A 16933-nucleotide genomic window follows, 5' to 3' on the forward strand; every position below is an offset into this window, starting at 1 on the left:
GGTCTTTCAAAACTTTATAAAACGGTCTTTATTATTTCTATGCATGGAAACGTGCTTTAAGCGTTCAAATCTTACACAACAGAAAAAAAGGGAAATCCACATTAAATTATAGTGGAATAAACACACAGGTACATTTATTTACAAGTGTGTGTCTATATACATTTCATAAGGTTGTACAGGAGCTGCACATTTCTGCACATTAAGACTGTTCTGAGTCAAACTTGACCAGTACCTGCTTAAATTTTAGATACACAAATGTCAAATGTGGGTCAAATCAAGGAAAATTGTGATTTTAGAAGAATGTTTGTGAAATTGTGAAACTTTACATATTATGGCTGTGCATATTTTTAATGGAACAGTGGTTGATCTTGACACTGTCATTAGAATTGTTTGCATTCCCACAGCATTTGCCACATTGGTTCCTTCAGAGACAAGAACCTGCTGGTCTCTGAAGAATCACGGTGGAATCTTTGAATAGTGAATTAGTAAAAAGCCAAGAGTGATCATATATGATCCACCCATGAAACAGAGGTCAGAGTGTGCCTTGAAAGATGGTGCTTCCACGCAGACACAGGAATTGAAATAGGGCAGAACAAAAGTGGGATGGTCAGCACTGTCGCTTCCCAGGAAAAGCATTAAAGTTCCACATCCTGCCTGTGTGTATTTTGCATATCTGGTTAGGTATTCTGGCTTCGTCCCACAGTCCAAAACATGCATGTTATCTCATTTGAGATTCTAAACTGGCACACAGATAGATTTTGCATCTCATCATGTAACCTTTATAGCTGTTATATTTTTAGGTCTTAGATAAAACAGGACATGATGATGTTTTCTGACAAAAAACAATTCTTGTAAAACCTAAAAGTAAATAAACTCTCCCTGCTCTTGGAAACATTAATTAAGGATTAATACTAATATTGATGGCAGACAGGCTAGTAATGCATTCTAAACAGACCTGCAGTTTGAAATTAGTTATAGACAATTATTATGAGGGAATTCTTAGACCTGGGTCAAAAAAACATATTATGAAGGCATACAACAAGAACAGTATGTAAGGGTTAATGTTATTTCACTTAAAAACTAATATATATATATATATATATATATATATATATATATATATATATATATATATATATATATATATATATATATTATGGTCATCCATGCCTCATGCCTTTATGCCGTATCAGCTTGAGAGCCACTGTTGTAGAAGGACTGTGGCCATCACCTGAAAATGAATCCCTTTGTACTGAATTTTCTTAGAACAGCCGCAGTAATCATCCTCAAATCTGTATCCATAATCCTTTCAATATTTAAAACCAGTACAGAGTACTGTAGTCATTTTTGAATAAGCGAGAGCTCAAGTCTCCATAAAGCCTGACCAAGCAAGGCTTAAACTGTCTCGAGGTGGGGCCCAATGTCAGAATCACTGCCACTTTGTTATTGTTTCTATTGCAAAACCAGGAGAAACCCAACCTTATTTTTAAACGCTGATCCCATCGCAGATTCATTCACCATGCTCATTCTGTGGTAAAGTGAGGTTGAGCTGCATATGTGGAAAACACTATTGTCATCATGATTTTTCACAATGCCCACTAGATGTCAGGCAACGGCAAACAACCAGAGTACAGTACTGTTAATGCAACTTAACTTCTCGCCAGAAGCATAACCATCTATATGAAAGGAATGTATTATTTTATTTCCAGATAAATATTTTCACATTTAATCAGCGCCAATTAGTTTCTATGTAAACCAGCGCCAGGTGGCATAATATTGCTCTATTGCCACATCACAGATTCCCAGTTTGGCCCATTTTGTTTAATTTCCATACTTTAAACTGCATGTGATTTTTCTTTTCACGTAGCTCTAATGATTCTTGCAGATGGCGTATAAGTATCTTGAGTCTGCATCCTTATTATGTAATCAAGAGATCTGGGAGAAAATGGATGGAGGAATGAAGGAATGTTTCCCTCTCTAGACCTGATAAATAGCTTCTCTCATCCACATGCTTGGACATATCTAGCATGAAATGCCACTCGTACACTGTGGACACTGCTGAGAGAACAGTTTGGGGCACTGGTATCGGCACGGGGCAGTAATGATGACTTCATCTAGGGCACGTACTTGGGTGAGAGAGAGTGAGACTCGGCTGACGTTTGGTTTCACAACGTGAGTTTTCCATTTATCTGCTCACCACCACTACCCAGACTTGGAAAGTTTTGCTGTCAAGATCCATCCTAATGAGTGTTTCCATTACTCTTTCGCCTGTGGTATGCTCTAGTCTGCAATTAATTTGCAATGAAAAGACAAAACTATCGTAGAAAGAGTGGCTGCAGAGCCAGTAAAAATGGAGTCATGCCCAATAAACATATCCATACCTAATATAAACTAACATTGCTCCTTATGAACCCTGCATTTGTCATGTTATGCGGTCTTTTGTCACATCATAGGACAATCTGTGAAACCCACAAAAATGCACAATTTCTTCTCATCTCCGATTGTTATATCATAATGAAAGAGGTTTGCACAGTATGACCTCACTTTAAATGTTTCCTTGTGGTGTGTGTCTGCATCTGTTTATCAGTCTGCCTATCCCCATATGTACTTGTCAGTTTGTGTACATTTCCATCCCATTTAACACTGATTACTGGAACAAAATTCACTTATCCAGTCTCAGAGAGTCGATGTCGAGGTTCACTTGTAGGCTGTTAGACAAGCATCTCTAGGGCCTCCAGCTGCACAGGCTTCTGTGTGGGATGCACACATAGGTCCACGTCAGCTACTGCAATAGCAAGCAGCCATTCTTCTCTGGGCGGCTATTTGTCTGTTTGGCTCCAGCAGTCCTTCCTCAGATAGTTCCCTTTGCCAGACGACTGCCTGATAAGGGAAGACTAGAGCTCCAACCAAGAAGGAGGTGATGCCTGCGTGGCTTATCAAAACTCTGGCTTCTTCTGCACTTACCTAAAAAGAATTATTATGGGGGAGTGGATGGAAGTGGTTCATGCAGACAAGCTGTCAGAAAGACATCCAGCAGTTCATTATCAGGGAGAGACATTTTATGAAATCCAGGTTTGTTCTTCACTTTTCATCATTCAATAAAAGTCCAGGAAAACAGGAGGTATGCTGCTCTTAGACATACTGCCTGTCTTTTTTCTTTCCCTGGAAAGCGCCACAGCACATCTGTATCTGACATTAAACACACTGGGTCACATGCTGCCAAAATGCACATTTAAGCCCTTGATTCACGATTACGTGTGAAAAAAAAGGTGAAAACAAATAAGAAATGTAAATGTTATACTGTTTTTTGTTTTAATGTTGTCACATGTAACTTTCTGAAAACATGAAATGCTCTAAAGCAAGGAATCTTCAGTGTCACAACTAAAAGAATACTTTCCCACAACTGATAGATTTAAATGGTTAATCTGCTAAAACGCAACACCATAGAAACTCCAGAGCACCTTAATCTGGAGATCTCTTATTTTTTTTAATAAAGAGATTGCATTTGCAGAATGGAGGGGTGTGATCACTTTGAGAAACTTACGATAAGCCATGTTATTCTTCCTGGAACTATCTGTGCGGTAATCAGCAGCCGAAGGTGCAAACAACCATGTCAGAGCTTTTCTGTTGTTTCTGGTCTTTCTCCAAAAACAGCACAGCCACAGGCACTGAAAAGTGTGCGTGTGTATGTGTGCGCTTACGTGTCAGTCAACAGGTCAGTGTCTTTAGCAGGAAGATAGTTTACGAGCCAAATGTTTTAGAGGGGATGAATATGTGGTTGGCTGTTTAGAAAGTAATCACATTCTCGCAGTGGCAGTAATGTCTTTGAGCTCTTGAAATTTTTACCTTTTTGTTCTGTCAATGGGGATTTCTGAGCAGTAAAAAAATAATGTGCCGAAGTGCACCTAATGCTGAAGCAAAAGGAAAGTGTGAAGGCACATCTCAGAGTTTGAATCTCAGCAGCTGCCTGTCCCTGCATATTTAAGTGGGTTCATATGAGATATTTGTATAACTTTCCATCACCATGTGCGCTGCCCAAAATGTCTCTGATGGTGCAGTAGTTTGCATGAGGAACACGGTAATATTCAGAAAGCATGACCGCTGCCAGGAACTTTCACACCTGCATCGAATTAGAACACTAAACGCAGAGAGCAGTATTTAAATATTTAAATGCAAGCTTTTAAGAGAAGCAGATTAGGTGTTCCTGGTAGTGGCTGTACTTTCAGGATCTCTCCCGAGCTGTTCAGGGCTCTCTAGTTGAATCGATAAAAAATTGGAGCACAAAGGCAAGTTGTTTCTGAAGTTGGTCCAGTGGTGACGTCATTTCAATGTGACCACTGAAGTGTGAAGACAAGAAAAGCTGCTGCTTATTTTGTTTGCATTCTGTCCTCTTGCACTGAAGGTGAACTATGATTCGGTCTTTTGTGCCATTGTAATGTCAAGTATGAGTGGTCACGTAAGTTATGTGATAGATTAATGTCCCAGCAGTTGTCTTGGCATTTCTCCCTCTCATCAACTCTATATTTTTTATTAATCGAGCATTCATCTCCAGCCCAGAGTCTGACCTGAAACCCATCCATCTTAACTGCCTTTTATTTTTCTTCATTTCACAGACTAGGAAGTGCGTCAGACTTGTTCCTGACGCTAATATGTTCACAACTGCCACCCTGCTTTTCACTCCCAGAGAGCGATGGGCTTCAACAGGAGCTGAAGGCAACGGAAAGAGTGACACAAAGTCATCTTGCACGTTTAAGCAATTTTTCACAGGTATTGAGATATTAAATGTTTTATATTCTTGACACATGGTTTCACCTGCCAGAGCAGTGAAAATTTAACAAGACTTTTTATAGCATGCTGAAGGCAGTGTATGCATACATATTAAGTCACCAACTGGGCTTATTTAGGTTTACCAACAACTGAATTCCCATTTAGAAAGTGCCTGTGGAAAGCTTGTGTTAATTATTTAGAAGAAGCCACGTGGCAAACAGCTGCTCGAAAATCTCCTCACTGAAAATGAGCTTTTTTCCAAGAGGACCCATCCACCTCTTGTAATGGCTGTATAGCGCAGCAGGCAAGGATGCTCTGAGCTTTTACTCAGCTGGCGACAGAGTGACAGCAGAGCCAAGTTATCCTTTTTCCCCCCCTCTCCGAATACCTATCCTTCAACTACTTCCAGAAAATAATTTATGCCTCAGGCTGACTTTTTCCAGATTCAAGTAGCTGTTTTCATCATATTTACCCTCTTAGGTTTTTTTGCCCATTCAAGCAGGCTTCGCAGATTTCACAACATTTTATTTGGCAAATAAAACGTGCCTGTATTGTTTAGCTATGTTATGGTGGTAACTGGCTGTGAATGAAAGACACCAATCGCACCTAATAAATGTGAACTAAGTCACTCAAGTCTGGATAATAAGGTGTTAGAAGCAACATTTTCTTAGTTCTGTCTTTTTGTTATGTGGAAAATGATATTACAAAGCCGCCCCCTCCAGGATTACCACAGAAAGTGCACAGCATGGCGCTTGTGACGCTGGTAATAGCATCTGTCACTGTGTTTACTTTGGCTTTTTTTTGTAACCTTTCTATATTAAACAAGTGAAAAAGTAATTCTGTAATGATCGAGCACATCACTTGCTCATTCTTTGGTATTTATGTGAAAAAGCTTCAGAAATGGAAGTAGACAGAGATTCCTAGCAGCGCACATAAGACCTTCCCATTCCCTGGCGAAGACGTGGACCTTTGGAGTTTTTCTCTAGTGACTGTTCGGTTCTTGTTTGTTTTCTTCTTGGTCTCTGGACAGCCTTGGATTTGGTTGTGTGTATTGGCTGAGGCCTCCGGTTCAACATTAAAGGCCATGTTCTCATGTGCTGTTTCTGAGAAGAACACTCAGTGCTGTTGACGGTACTCTTTGGAGGAGGTTTTTCAACGGATTAGGGAAAACTGTCAAAAGCATTTACACTTGATTAGTGTAATTATTGAACCACTGGCTTCTTAGTAAAACCTTATTATTATCTTTCAATGTGCAGCTACCTTGTTCGTGTCTGTTTTGAGCCTAAAATGGGATAAACATTTGGGGTTTGTCCTAATAACCATGTGAAAATAACATGAAATGAAATATGCCAAAATGCCAGTATTCTACTACCACATCCTGCCAAATCTTGAGGAAGGCAAGCCAGCCATTTGTGACATTTGCCACAGCAGTCCACAGACAGGTGTTTAAACTAATACTGCAAAAGTTACTAAGTGCCCTCATTATCTGTAAAATGTGAGCAAAAGGGTTACAGTTCATAGGGTCAGTGTCATGGCACAACAGTGGCAAAGCAGTACAATATATGTCCCAATCATTTGCAATAACATATACTTGGAGTATGTACTCAAACTAAACAGAAAATGTGCAATTTCAAACTCAAGGTTAGGCTGATTTTTATTCTATGTCTGCAGGAAGTGGTAAGAGTTAAAGTTAGAGCGGGAAGCCACTTTTCACACCAAAATAAGCGCAGGGTAACGTCAGCTCGCAGTGTGAGGTTTTCAGACAGGAAATGAACATACTAATGTCTATCTGCACCATACACTGATCTGCTACGACACTGAGGAAGCTGAAATGCGTAACAATGATCATCTTATCTTTGCAATGCAACAAGTCCTGGGTGAAAAAAAACAAACAAAGAAAAAAAAATACTTAAAAACTGATGATGACTGATGCAACGAAGCAGACAAAGGAATTAAGACAATAAACCAGCATTCAAATTCCCCACGTCCTACTTTGATATAGTATTTAAAGGAATGTGCTGGAAAAAGCCAGAGCCAGAGAGTCAAAGCCAGAGCTGCTCTGATGACACGATCAACACTTAAATGAGCAAAATTCCTAAAGTTGATTATTAAGACCATATAGAAGTAAAAAAATAAGCCATAATGAAAGTGATAGTTTGGAGAAGGAAAGCAGCAATGTAAATTAAAACAGAACATTTCTAATTAAGCAAAGGAAACATTTATGTGGATTTTTAGGAGCTCACAAACAAGCACTGGGTCCCACAGTGGCAAAGTCAGAGGTTTTTACAGCTGGGCCTTAGGGGTAGTGGAAAGGATGTGATGCGATCAGAAGAACGTGATTAACAGAAAGCAGGCTGTAGGATAAGGGATCCCCATCCATCTCTTCATTTCCTTCACTTATCCCCCTTTTTGTTCTGTGCCATGATCCCATTTCTAGAGGCCGAGTTATGAGCAGGCTTCAACTCTTCTTCCTCTTTTTGTTTTCATTCAGGAAGAAGAAAAGAGGCCAGAGTGCGTTGTTGGAGTGTTTTTCTTGGTGCTAACATCCACTGCAACATCAAACAAAAATCTAGTTGAGAACAGGAGACTCAAGCTCGAATCCCTTTTGCTCATCATAAAGTCCCAGAACCCGGGGGTTTCTCGTAAGTCGGCATCTGGTTACGTTAAGTTTGAGCTGTATTTTTTCCTCTCTGCGCCTCACTGAGGGCAATTGTTTTCACCATGTACACCAAAAGTGTGATGATTGGCAGGGTGACGGGGTATTACCTTTCTTATCTGCATTAGTATTACAGTAAGTGCTTGCATGGTTTCAGGGAACAGCTGTTTTTTCTGTGTTGGATCTTCACTGATTTGAATATGGATGAACAGAGTGATCAGAGGCAGAGTTTGTTTTGAATGTATAAGTGACCTTTGATGGACCATGCTTCCCATGGCTCTGCCTTCATTCGGATTCCAAGTTGAACTCTTCAACCCGTTTTCTTCACCTCAGTTGTTCAACTTTAAGCAGAAAATGTATCATGTGGACAAACCGCACTAACAGCAAAACAGCAAAGTCGCTCAGCGCGCAATCTTCCTACGGTTTAGCCTCCAGTCTTTTCTCAACTGGTTGCACATGGTCTGCAGAGGGGGCCTTATGTGAGAAGTCACTAACGCTGACTGGAAAGCAGTCTCTGCATGGTGCAGCAGTAGGCTACCAGACGTGTGTGTCTGCATCACTGATTATTCCATTCAACACACACACACTCACGCGCATACACCGTGTAACCCCACTTGCAGATATTTTACGAGACTTTAAAACAAGCCAACACAACTATTTGATCTTGCTCTTTACAGAGAAGAAAGTGCTGAGTTTGCCCCTACTGATTACACACAGTTGGCTCATAAATTTCACAAAAAATCAAATAAATACAATTTGGCAAGGTTGCCAAAGTTGTACAAAGAACGTAAAGCAATTTCCTGAACTATTCTTCTACAACATACATTCTCTGCAAATGCTCCGGGGCTCATTTCATTTTCTCTCAACCCTTTTCTCTTCATCAAAATCATTTCATCATATTTTTTTTTAATATTTCAGAATGCAAAAGAGGTCAAACAGTCCAGTATTTCATATATTTTTGTTATTTTCTGTATGCAAACACAGGCCAAACGCAGACCTGTGCTTTAAACTCTAGGACATTGTTCCTGTTTCAGCCATAATGCACTACACGTAGTTGAAATTTTCCCACACATCTGACCGATTCGACAGTTCTTCTGCATGCTTCCTCGGACGCGTTCGTCATTCTTAGTTTCAGACTCGAAAACATCGGCAGTTTTGCTCGGGTTCATTGCAGATTTGCAGTAAGATATGATCTTATTAAAAAGAAGTTGTTCCATTAGACCTTGCAGAATAGCGGAAGTTGAGCAAATATCAATAGGCCGACTGTGTGTTTGTGAAGAAATCAGAATTCAGAAGTTCTCAGAAATTTCCCATCATGCCGCCACATCAGATGAACAGTGGGTACAGTATTAAATCTGAGGGTGTGAATGAAAAACAGGATGCTTTGACTTTTGTTCTCATGGTCTCACATTTGCCTAAAGAAATCTCATGCTAAATAGGGGAAAGCCCCAAATCCCTTTCTATTTGGTTAACAGCTCTTTTTCTCGTAAGGGGCAGTCTTTTATATATATATATATATATATATATATATATATATATATATTTTTTTTTTTTTTTTTTAATTTATTTATTATTTTCTCTCCATTTTTCAGCACCAACACTGGTGCAGAAAGTGCAGAATATATGCATGAGTTGCAAATGGTGCACAGACAAGCATGACGATAAGAGATTGGTAATGAAACTAATTGATGACTATTCGCTAATTTGGTTCAGTGAACTGTTACGTTAACAGTAAACCTAACCTTGAATCACAATATGCTTTTTTGACGTTGTTGTTTTTGGGGTTTTTATACACAGCAGTCGTCCTCGGGTTGAGTCCTGAGCTTCACACACCTTCACAGCTGGTGGGATATTTTTATCTTACTTTTAGGTCATGTGCGTGTTTTTGTGCTTAAATTTAAACATGCAGTACACCGATGTTTACCAGAAATACTGTGACCTCTCTAATGGTTAGTATTGCAGTTGACTGGTCTTTATTCCCATGAAACATTAAATAAAACGTAAGGCAAAAAAGCATCAGACTATTACCATAACAGCCATTCCTGTAATTGATTGATACATGAAACATGATAACTGGTACATATTAATTATATACAGTATTTACACGATCCTGTTGCACTAGTAACACTAAAATATTGTTACCAAGCCCGGTAACAATATTTGTAACCTGAGTTGCTCAAGTTAGATAAATTATTACACAGGAACATACATTTCAGTGTTTAGGAAACATTAATAAACTACAGAAAATTACAAGAAGAAGAAAAAAAAACTATTTTGTGAACAACCCACACAGCATATATTATTGATAAACCATTTGGAGCCTTATCGTGCTTCACAGAAGTGATTATTTTCCACCCTCTGGGGATATTTAAAGGGCCAGCTCACTCAAATTACTAAAGCGGATTATATTTTTTACAACCTCTGTCTATACACATGGTCTCACTCTCTTGATCGGTGGGTCACACCACGATGATAGCCATTAATTAGAGGTTGGTTGTTGATAACTGCGACACTGGCTTGTGTAGTGAATCTCATAGTGAGAATTAATATTGAATGACAAATCGTAGGATGGCAACTATAAGAGGAATCCACATTTCGCTCAATTCCCCCTATATTTGTGTGTGAATAAGTCACTGGTTGAGACACACTCATTATATGATCTTCATCTTCAATGCATCAATTTAGCCGCCAAATTCAAATGATCTGAGTTTGCCAGTGTCTCAATATGACCATTTTACCATAGTAATAAAACTTAAAATAGTTTGAAAGCCACAAAAATCCATATGCATATAATTAGAATCTATCCCACATCACTCATCACACCATAATGCCAAGCTTTGTTTTTCTGCCCTGCGTTCGGGTATTCACATCTAAATTGCACCGTCATCCAGTTCAACTACTTTACAAGTGTAATTGGTCATGCGATTTGCGTTATTGTTAAAAGTACTTCAAAGTGCTCAAAGTAGAAACAATGAAACGCCTCGATGTTTTGGGGTAATAGTTTCCGCTCAGTGCTGTTCTCTGCTGGCTGAGGAATCGGTAGTAGATTTCAGAGGAAGTCATCTACTGGCCTCCACTTAAAAATAGTCCGGTCTTTTTAGCTTCACTGTTGCATCTAGAAGTCCTCGTCATAGTCAGTGTTCGGAAGGCCATTTTCAGGAAGCACATACAGCGATTTGCTTTTCTTCTTCCTGCTGTCTGATTTCACCCGTGAAGGGTCTTGATCGCCAGCAAAGGACAGGTAGGCAGCGATGCTGTTCCTGACTCCATAGCTCACCATGTTTTCGTTGCAGGCGTCTGTGCTGACCAGCTGCTTCCTGTAAAGTGTAGAGATGAATACAATTAATCCCACCTTAGAATAAGGACAAACCTTCAGTAAAATGCTGGATTTGAGTGCAGTGGTCAGGTTCTTTGTTTTTTTTTTTTAAACTCAGTTTCAGCATTTAATGTGTTTTCTAACCTGTAGCCTCATTCACACATTTTGTTTTTTCACATGCGTAAGCACTTTTAACCTAACATTTAAACAGGTGTATTAGGGACAATTCAAAGTTCAGTCTGTCGCCCAAGGAAATTTCAAAATGGAGCCAGGGGCTGAACCACTGACCTTCACATTTAACCATTAACCAGGCTCCACCTCCACAGCTGCCTCAGATATTTATTGCTGCCTGATTTTATATGTGCCTCTTGTTTAATGTCATGATTAGAGATGGCACGATACCACTTTTTTATGTCCAATACCGATATCATAAATTTGGATATCGGCCGATACCGATATGAATCCGATATAGTGTTTTTTAATAAATAAAACTGTTTTTTTAATATCTTGCTCCATTTTGTATAAGTTCATACTCAAGTTAAAAAACAAAACAAAACACTAAAGCTATTCTGTTATACCTGTATGCAAAAAATACACTGCGCCCAAAATATTTCATAGTTCAGCAAAACTGATCAATCTAATAAACTTAAACCTACACCATTCTTCCTATTCTGGTATTTTAAAGAGTAAGCAACCTAAATAATAGGGTTCTAAAACTCCCAGCAAATAAAAAAAAAAAAAATAGGGAACCACCCCCCACCTCATGATGCTTAATCGACGTAATCAACTTTAATTTGATGCAGTGTGAAACAAAATGCACAAAAATCAATTATTTTTCAAGAATAGTTAAATAGATTCAACATCTTTCTTCAACAGAACTTGCACAGATGGTACCTTCCCAAAGGAAAAAGTACTAGCTTACGAGGGTATATTAGACTTAATAGTTACTATATACATTTTACATCAGATTAAAACTTTGGGTGTAAGATTCAGATAATTAATTATTAAAAACTAGACATTTTAAATGAGAATAAGAAAGAAAAGTATGTCTTTGTGCCCCCTTTCCCTGTTCATGCTCTATCGGCCCCCCTGGCTAAACTTTGCTAGATCCGCCCCTGCACAGTTACCAGCCGTCAGCTACATAGAAAAAGATCCTGGTGTAGAAAGTAATATTAAATAAATTCTAACAACAGCTTATCAAGGTTAAACGTGCTGCTGTTGTTCAGCCGCTGGTTTCCTCTTTCTTGCGTGAAGTGGGCGATAAACAAACAAGAGAGACAGAAAAGCCGATCAGCTGATCATTGATCAGATTGAAGTAGCAGCAGGAGAGAGAGAGGCAGTGGCTCCATATATTGGTTGTTAAACTTAACGTGGGAATGCTTTACAAACATTCAGAGATGAACTTACACACTTGCTTTACTTCTCTCTGGGATAACTTTCTCAGAGATGAAATGCTGGTTTGGTAGCGAGGCTACAAATACACACAGCCGCTCTATCACGTGAGCACACTGCTCTGACATGCTACGGTTATGAGCCGAGTTACGCCATGTTGCAAGTTTTGTGAGGTGCTTTTTTGATATTTAATGGATCATTACATTTTTTATTTCTCTCCGATATCCGATCCAGTAATTTAGGTCAGTATCAGACCGATACCAATAATATCGGATCGGTCCATCTCTAGTCAAGATTAGCCGATTTCTTTATAAAATATATTTTGCATATTTAATAAAGATTTAAAAAAGGAAACTTATAACCATCATACCATGGTTATTATAACTAAACTTAAAATGTAACATAAAACTTGAATGGAAACTAAATATTAAAAAATAATTTCTGAAAACCAAAATTAAAGTGAAAAATATACTTTTTTTTTTAGAAAAAAAAACATGAATGGAAACAATTTTGTGATCTTAGAAAAATATGTAACATAAAGTTAAAATAATGAGGAAATACTGTATCATGGGTTTTAGTATTTGTTCGTTTGGTAAAGATTTAGCTTGTCAGATGAGACACTGGTGGACATGTTATTTGTGGGTCCTGAGTGTCAGCTGTTTTTTTCCTGATTTTCCTAAATGTTGCCTCTGACAAATGCCCTCCATACAATAATAAATAAAGAATAAACAGTGTAAACAGTTACAGTGAATTAACAGAAACAGAACATCCAGGGCAGCAGTGCTTTGTTCTGTTACTCCACTGTGAGCTTTTTGTTGTTGAATCTCAAATATATGATACTGATGCACAAAGTTGGTTAGATGCTGGATGTAGATTTTTTTTTTTTTTAACAGTGCTTAAATGTGTTTTTCATTAAAATGCATTAAAATTGTATCTCAAAGGCTTAACGTAAGGCGGGACAAAGATGGCAATTTTGAATTTTATTCAGTTCAGTTCAGCTCAGTGTTATTTATATCGTGCCAAATCACCATAATAGTCTGCTCAATGCACTTTGTATAGGAAGGTAAAATCCGTACAGTAATACAAGAGAACCCTATTAATCAGACCACCCTCTATGAGGCAACACTTGGCATTCGTGGGAAGGAAAACCTCCCTTTTAACAGGAAGACCGAAGAACCAGCTTCAGGGAGGGGCAGCCAACTGCCAACTGCCCACAACGTGCACTGTCACACTAACATGCTTCTAACTTGATCTTCCGACAAAGGCCAGCTCCCAATGTTGCAGTTTTAAAATAAAGTGGACAGACCTTTCCCCCCAGTTCTTCCCTGCTCATGCTCCTCCACTGGGCAGCTTTTGTGCAATTCTGGCTCACAAATATTCAAATAAACACACTTCTTGGCTGTCGCCTTCATAGCAAAATATTTATTTGAATCTCATCTGTACCTGTCCACTTTGTTCCAGTCAAAGTTGCGTCGCATCACTACAGGTGGAGCTCCAAGACTTGCATCTGGCGGCTGAATTGTGCCAGACAGGCAGGGCGAGGTCAGCACACAGCATAACCCATCTGCAGAATCTGAAAATGCAACAATAGGGGAAGTAAAATAGAGCTCCCAGGCAAGACGAGCAAAGAACAAACATAAAGTTGCAAAATTTGCATGAACCACTCAACACTTGACCGCTCTAGCAAACATACAAAGCAAACTTATATATGTGTCAAGAGTATTGCACTACTTCAGCAACTATCACAACCTCTTTTCCTCACTGTGTACACAACAGTGCTTATCAAACATGCAAGTTGTATCTCATTTCCTGTTGTGTTCCAAAAATATTCTTTCAGTGGAGGAAATATATATAGAGGCTGAAACACTGATAACAAATACTTCTATATTAAGAACATGAAACTGTATTTTTGTTCATCTAAGCGCGTGTGGTTTCTGAAGTTCGTTAGTACTTATATGTGTGTGTGTGTGTGTGTGTGCCCCTACACATGATGAGTTTGTTCACTGTCTCACATGTGAACTAAGGGTCTATGAGAAAGCAACACATTTACGTATGTACTCACCAGAATAATGATTGATCATATCTTCAAGGCATTGGAAAGTGAGACGTGGGGAGATGTAGTACCAGCTGTTGTCAAGTCTGAAGATACGATAGTGCTTTACACTCCTGTGCCTCACTGAGAGCGAATACAGACCTGAGGATGTGACACGCATCGCATGCTTTGAAGACAGGCTTTCAATAATGACATCAATCTTGAAACAAGACCATATGATTAATAACAATAACATCAATAACTACGGCTTTGAGACAAAGCAGAAGCAACGTGAAGTGCAGTCATGTGGTGTAGTTTCCATCTCCTGTCAAGTTTAGTCATTGGATTTATTTATTTATCACCTTTTACGTGTCTTTACAGATATAGTTTGACATTTTGGGAGATAGGCTGTTTGTTTTCCATTCAGCCTAAAGATGCAACCAGGCATTTGGCTCAGCTGAGCTTAGCAGTCATTGGCCTGCTTCAGCTAGACCTGAGTGGCAGCTTGCTGCTTCCTCCTCTTTCAAGCTATGGTTAACTGAGCGGTTAATGGTGTGACTATGCTGATGTCCTGTGTCGGTAGGTAAGTCTCAGAGGTAGTTCACGATTGCTTTTAACTTATTCACAGAAACCAAGAATTGGAATCAAATGAAAGTAGTCGTTGACTTGTTCTTACCTCTCTCCCTGGTGCTTTCTCGGACCAGAAAAGAACCCACTCTGTTGCCGGGTAGAAGAAGCAGTTCTTCCGCCTTCTGCCTCTCCACACCTTCAAACAGCCAGCTGATTGAACCAAAAGAAAAATAAAACCCAAATGAGTTTTTAATTCCAGATTAAATACTAGTGGGGATAATAATATAAATCACCATATTTATTAAATCAGCACAAACGCAGCTGTAATATAGGGCACATCACCAATATGTCACGTTACTAACGTTTGTCATGCCCATTCTATAAAAACAACAGATCGTAAAGCAGAAGGACCTATTTTTATCAAGTTCAGGCAAACCAACCAGACCAGTGGAACGGAAGATAGTGTCAGTGAGGTTTTACTTACCCATGGTACACTCGTGCTACATGGCTGCCGGGTATGTAGTTCTCCTTCCCTGTTTGGATAGAGCGCACTCTCCACCAATAAGCCTCCCTGACGACGACACAGAAGCAAAGAGGAATTAAAAACTGACCTTTTGCCTAGCTACTTCTCTTAATTACACATTTAGAACACTCCATTACAAACAAAGCTTTCTTTTTGACTTTGGCTTCCTTTTGCTGCACATAATCTCCAAAACCTTTCTCTTTTCTTTTCTTTCTTTTTTTTTCAATTAGAAATGCAAGCACATGAACTTACTGCGCAACCACTTTGAGCTTTTCTCCCAGTCTGTAGATCGGCTCGCTGATTTCAGGAGCAGGATAGTCCTGGAGCACCACCACCACCTCGTCTTCTGTGCCTGCAAAAACAGTAATATTTGCAGCCCTTACTGGCAGCCAAATGTTGCCGTTGTGATTTAGAAATAACTAAAACTGTCCAAAATCAGTTTTTAAGACTAGATTTGTGATTTCTTATGCATGTGTACTCGTGATTTGTGTTTAATTGCCTAGGTTCAATTGCCACATCATCATAGGCATGCATAATGAAACATGCCGAAACAGTAAATTCTGGTATTCAAGATATCAGTGTCTCTTCGGTCAGGGATTATCACAGTGACTGTTGTTGCTGACAAGAGTGCAGAAAGCTCCCAATCTGTAGTTTTTATCAGCCTGCGCTATTTATACACTGAAAGGACATCTTACCCTTCAGAGAGGTTTCAGGGTTTTCGGTGTTGACCTTGTTCTCAGCACTCACACCTCGCATCACATTCCCCATCCTCCAGATGGACTAGACTCCAGCCTGAAGTCAGGACAAAAAGAAAAAAGACAGACAGGAATCACTAGTACATGTCTCTCTGCTGCTGTCCCATTGATCTTGTAGTCTACATACTGACCATTGAGCTATATCTCAACTGACACATTTGTTGCAAAATGGGGAAGCTGAGGCTAGATGTTATCGAACCTATTTTTCCATTGCAGCACCGAGCTTTGTGTACTAACTAACAGACTGTCAATTCAGATATTGCCACATCATATACCTAAACTTCAAATGATCTTACATAACGCATATTATGATTAATCCATGAAAGCATTTCGACAGATCCTGCCTGTATTTATAAGTCACAGTATGTAGCAAGACAGCTGACTAGTATGAAGAAGTGACAGGTCCGCTTGAGCAGATGCAGCTCAGCAAAGTGTGAACACTTACTTGCAAAATTTGTGGCTCGTTGTTTCCGATGGCATCAAGGCCAGCGAGAGAGATGATGACCCAAACAGGGCATCGCGGCAGCAGCAGAATCTGGAACTAGAACGGCACCATCTTCACAAGAGTTTACAGGAATGACATGTCACCGAGCGGGGTGACAGCTCTGCATCTGACTGCAAACTCACTTCCTGTAATGAAATGAGGAAGAGAGCAGGCAAGAGTGTTGTTGAGAAACACGGTGAAACATGCAAGAAGAGACTTCACAACAGCCTCGCTAGTTAGGGAAACCAAAAGCGCCGCTGGGGTTTTTTGTTGTTGACATTTTGAATTTATAGGTAGGCTTTTTTTCATAATGTTTTGGTTTCACAAAGTCAGTGCTGATCGCCAATAGTGAGTGTGCTTTTTCCCCAAAATAACGATGACAGTAATAATCTGTTCAAATCATTCAAGCCCCATGGGGAACTTTCAAACTTGGTTAGG

General features: G+C 39.3%; 1 protein-coding gene and 1 long non-coding RNA gene across 2 annotated transcripts; one reads left to right on the top strand and one right to left on the bottom strand.

Annotated features, from left to right (window-relative positions):
• The first annotated feature begins 1641 nt into the window (after positions 1–1641).
• On the top strand, positions 1642–8273 carry LOC146493377 (uncharacterized). Its single transcript, XR_014871813.1, has 2 exons — positions 1642–4767; positions 7259–8273. It is a non-coding gene; the product is annotated as an uncharacterized LOC146493377 (long non-coding RNA).
• A 1100-nt stretch (positions 8274–9373) lies between these two features.
• Positions 9374–16652, bottom strand: sla1a (Src like adaptor 1a). The gene is made up of 8 exons (XM_085148649.1): positions 16457–16652; positions 15952–16048; positions 15509–15608; positions 15218–15304; positions 14840–14943; positions 14194–14325; positions 13575–13704; positions 9374–10740 (listed from the first exon to the last, which is right to left on the bottom strand). Exons 2-8 carry the CDS (start codon positions 16022–16024, stop codon positions 10539–10541), a joined length of 828 nt encoding a protein of 275 aa, XP_085004775.1. The 5' UTR covers positions 16025–16048; positions 16457–16652; the 3' UTR covers positions 9374–10538.
• Positions 16653–16933: the final 281 nt, after the last annotated feature.

Source organism: Neolamprologus multifasciatus, chromosome 22 (genome assembly GCF_963576455.1).
Source record: "Neolamprologus multifasciatus chromosome 22, fNeoMul1.2, whole genome shotgun sequence".
Taxonomy (NCBI): domain Eukaryota; kingdom Metazoa; phylum Chordata; class Actinopteri; order Cichliformes; family Cichlidae; genus Neolamprologus; species Neolamprologus multifasciatus.

Bases quoted from the DNA above. Each gene is read 5' to 3' on its own strand.
- sla1a (XM_085148649.1), bottom strand. From the start codon at position 16,024: ATGGGGAATGTGATGCGAGGTGTGAGTGCTGAGAACAAGGTCAACACC. The intron at 15,305-15,508 runs GTAAGTTCATGT...TGTCGTCGTCAG, and splicing joins AAGCTCAAAGTGGTTGCGCA to GGAGGCTTATTGGTGGAGAG. The intron at 14,944-15,217 runs GTAAGTAAAACC...TGGTTCAATCAG, and splicing joins GTAGCACGAGTGTACCATGG to CTGGCTGTTTGAAGGTGTGG.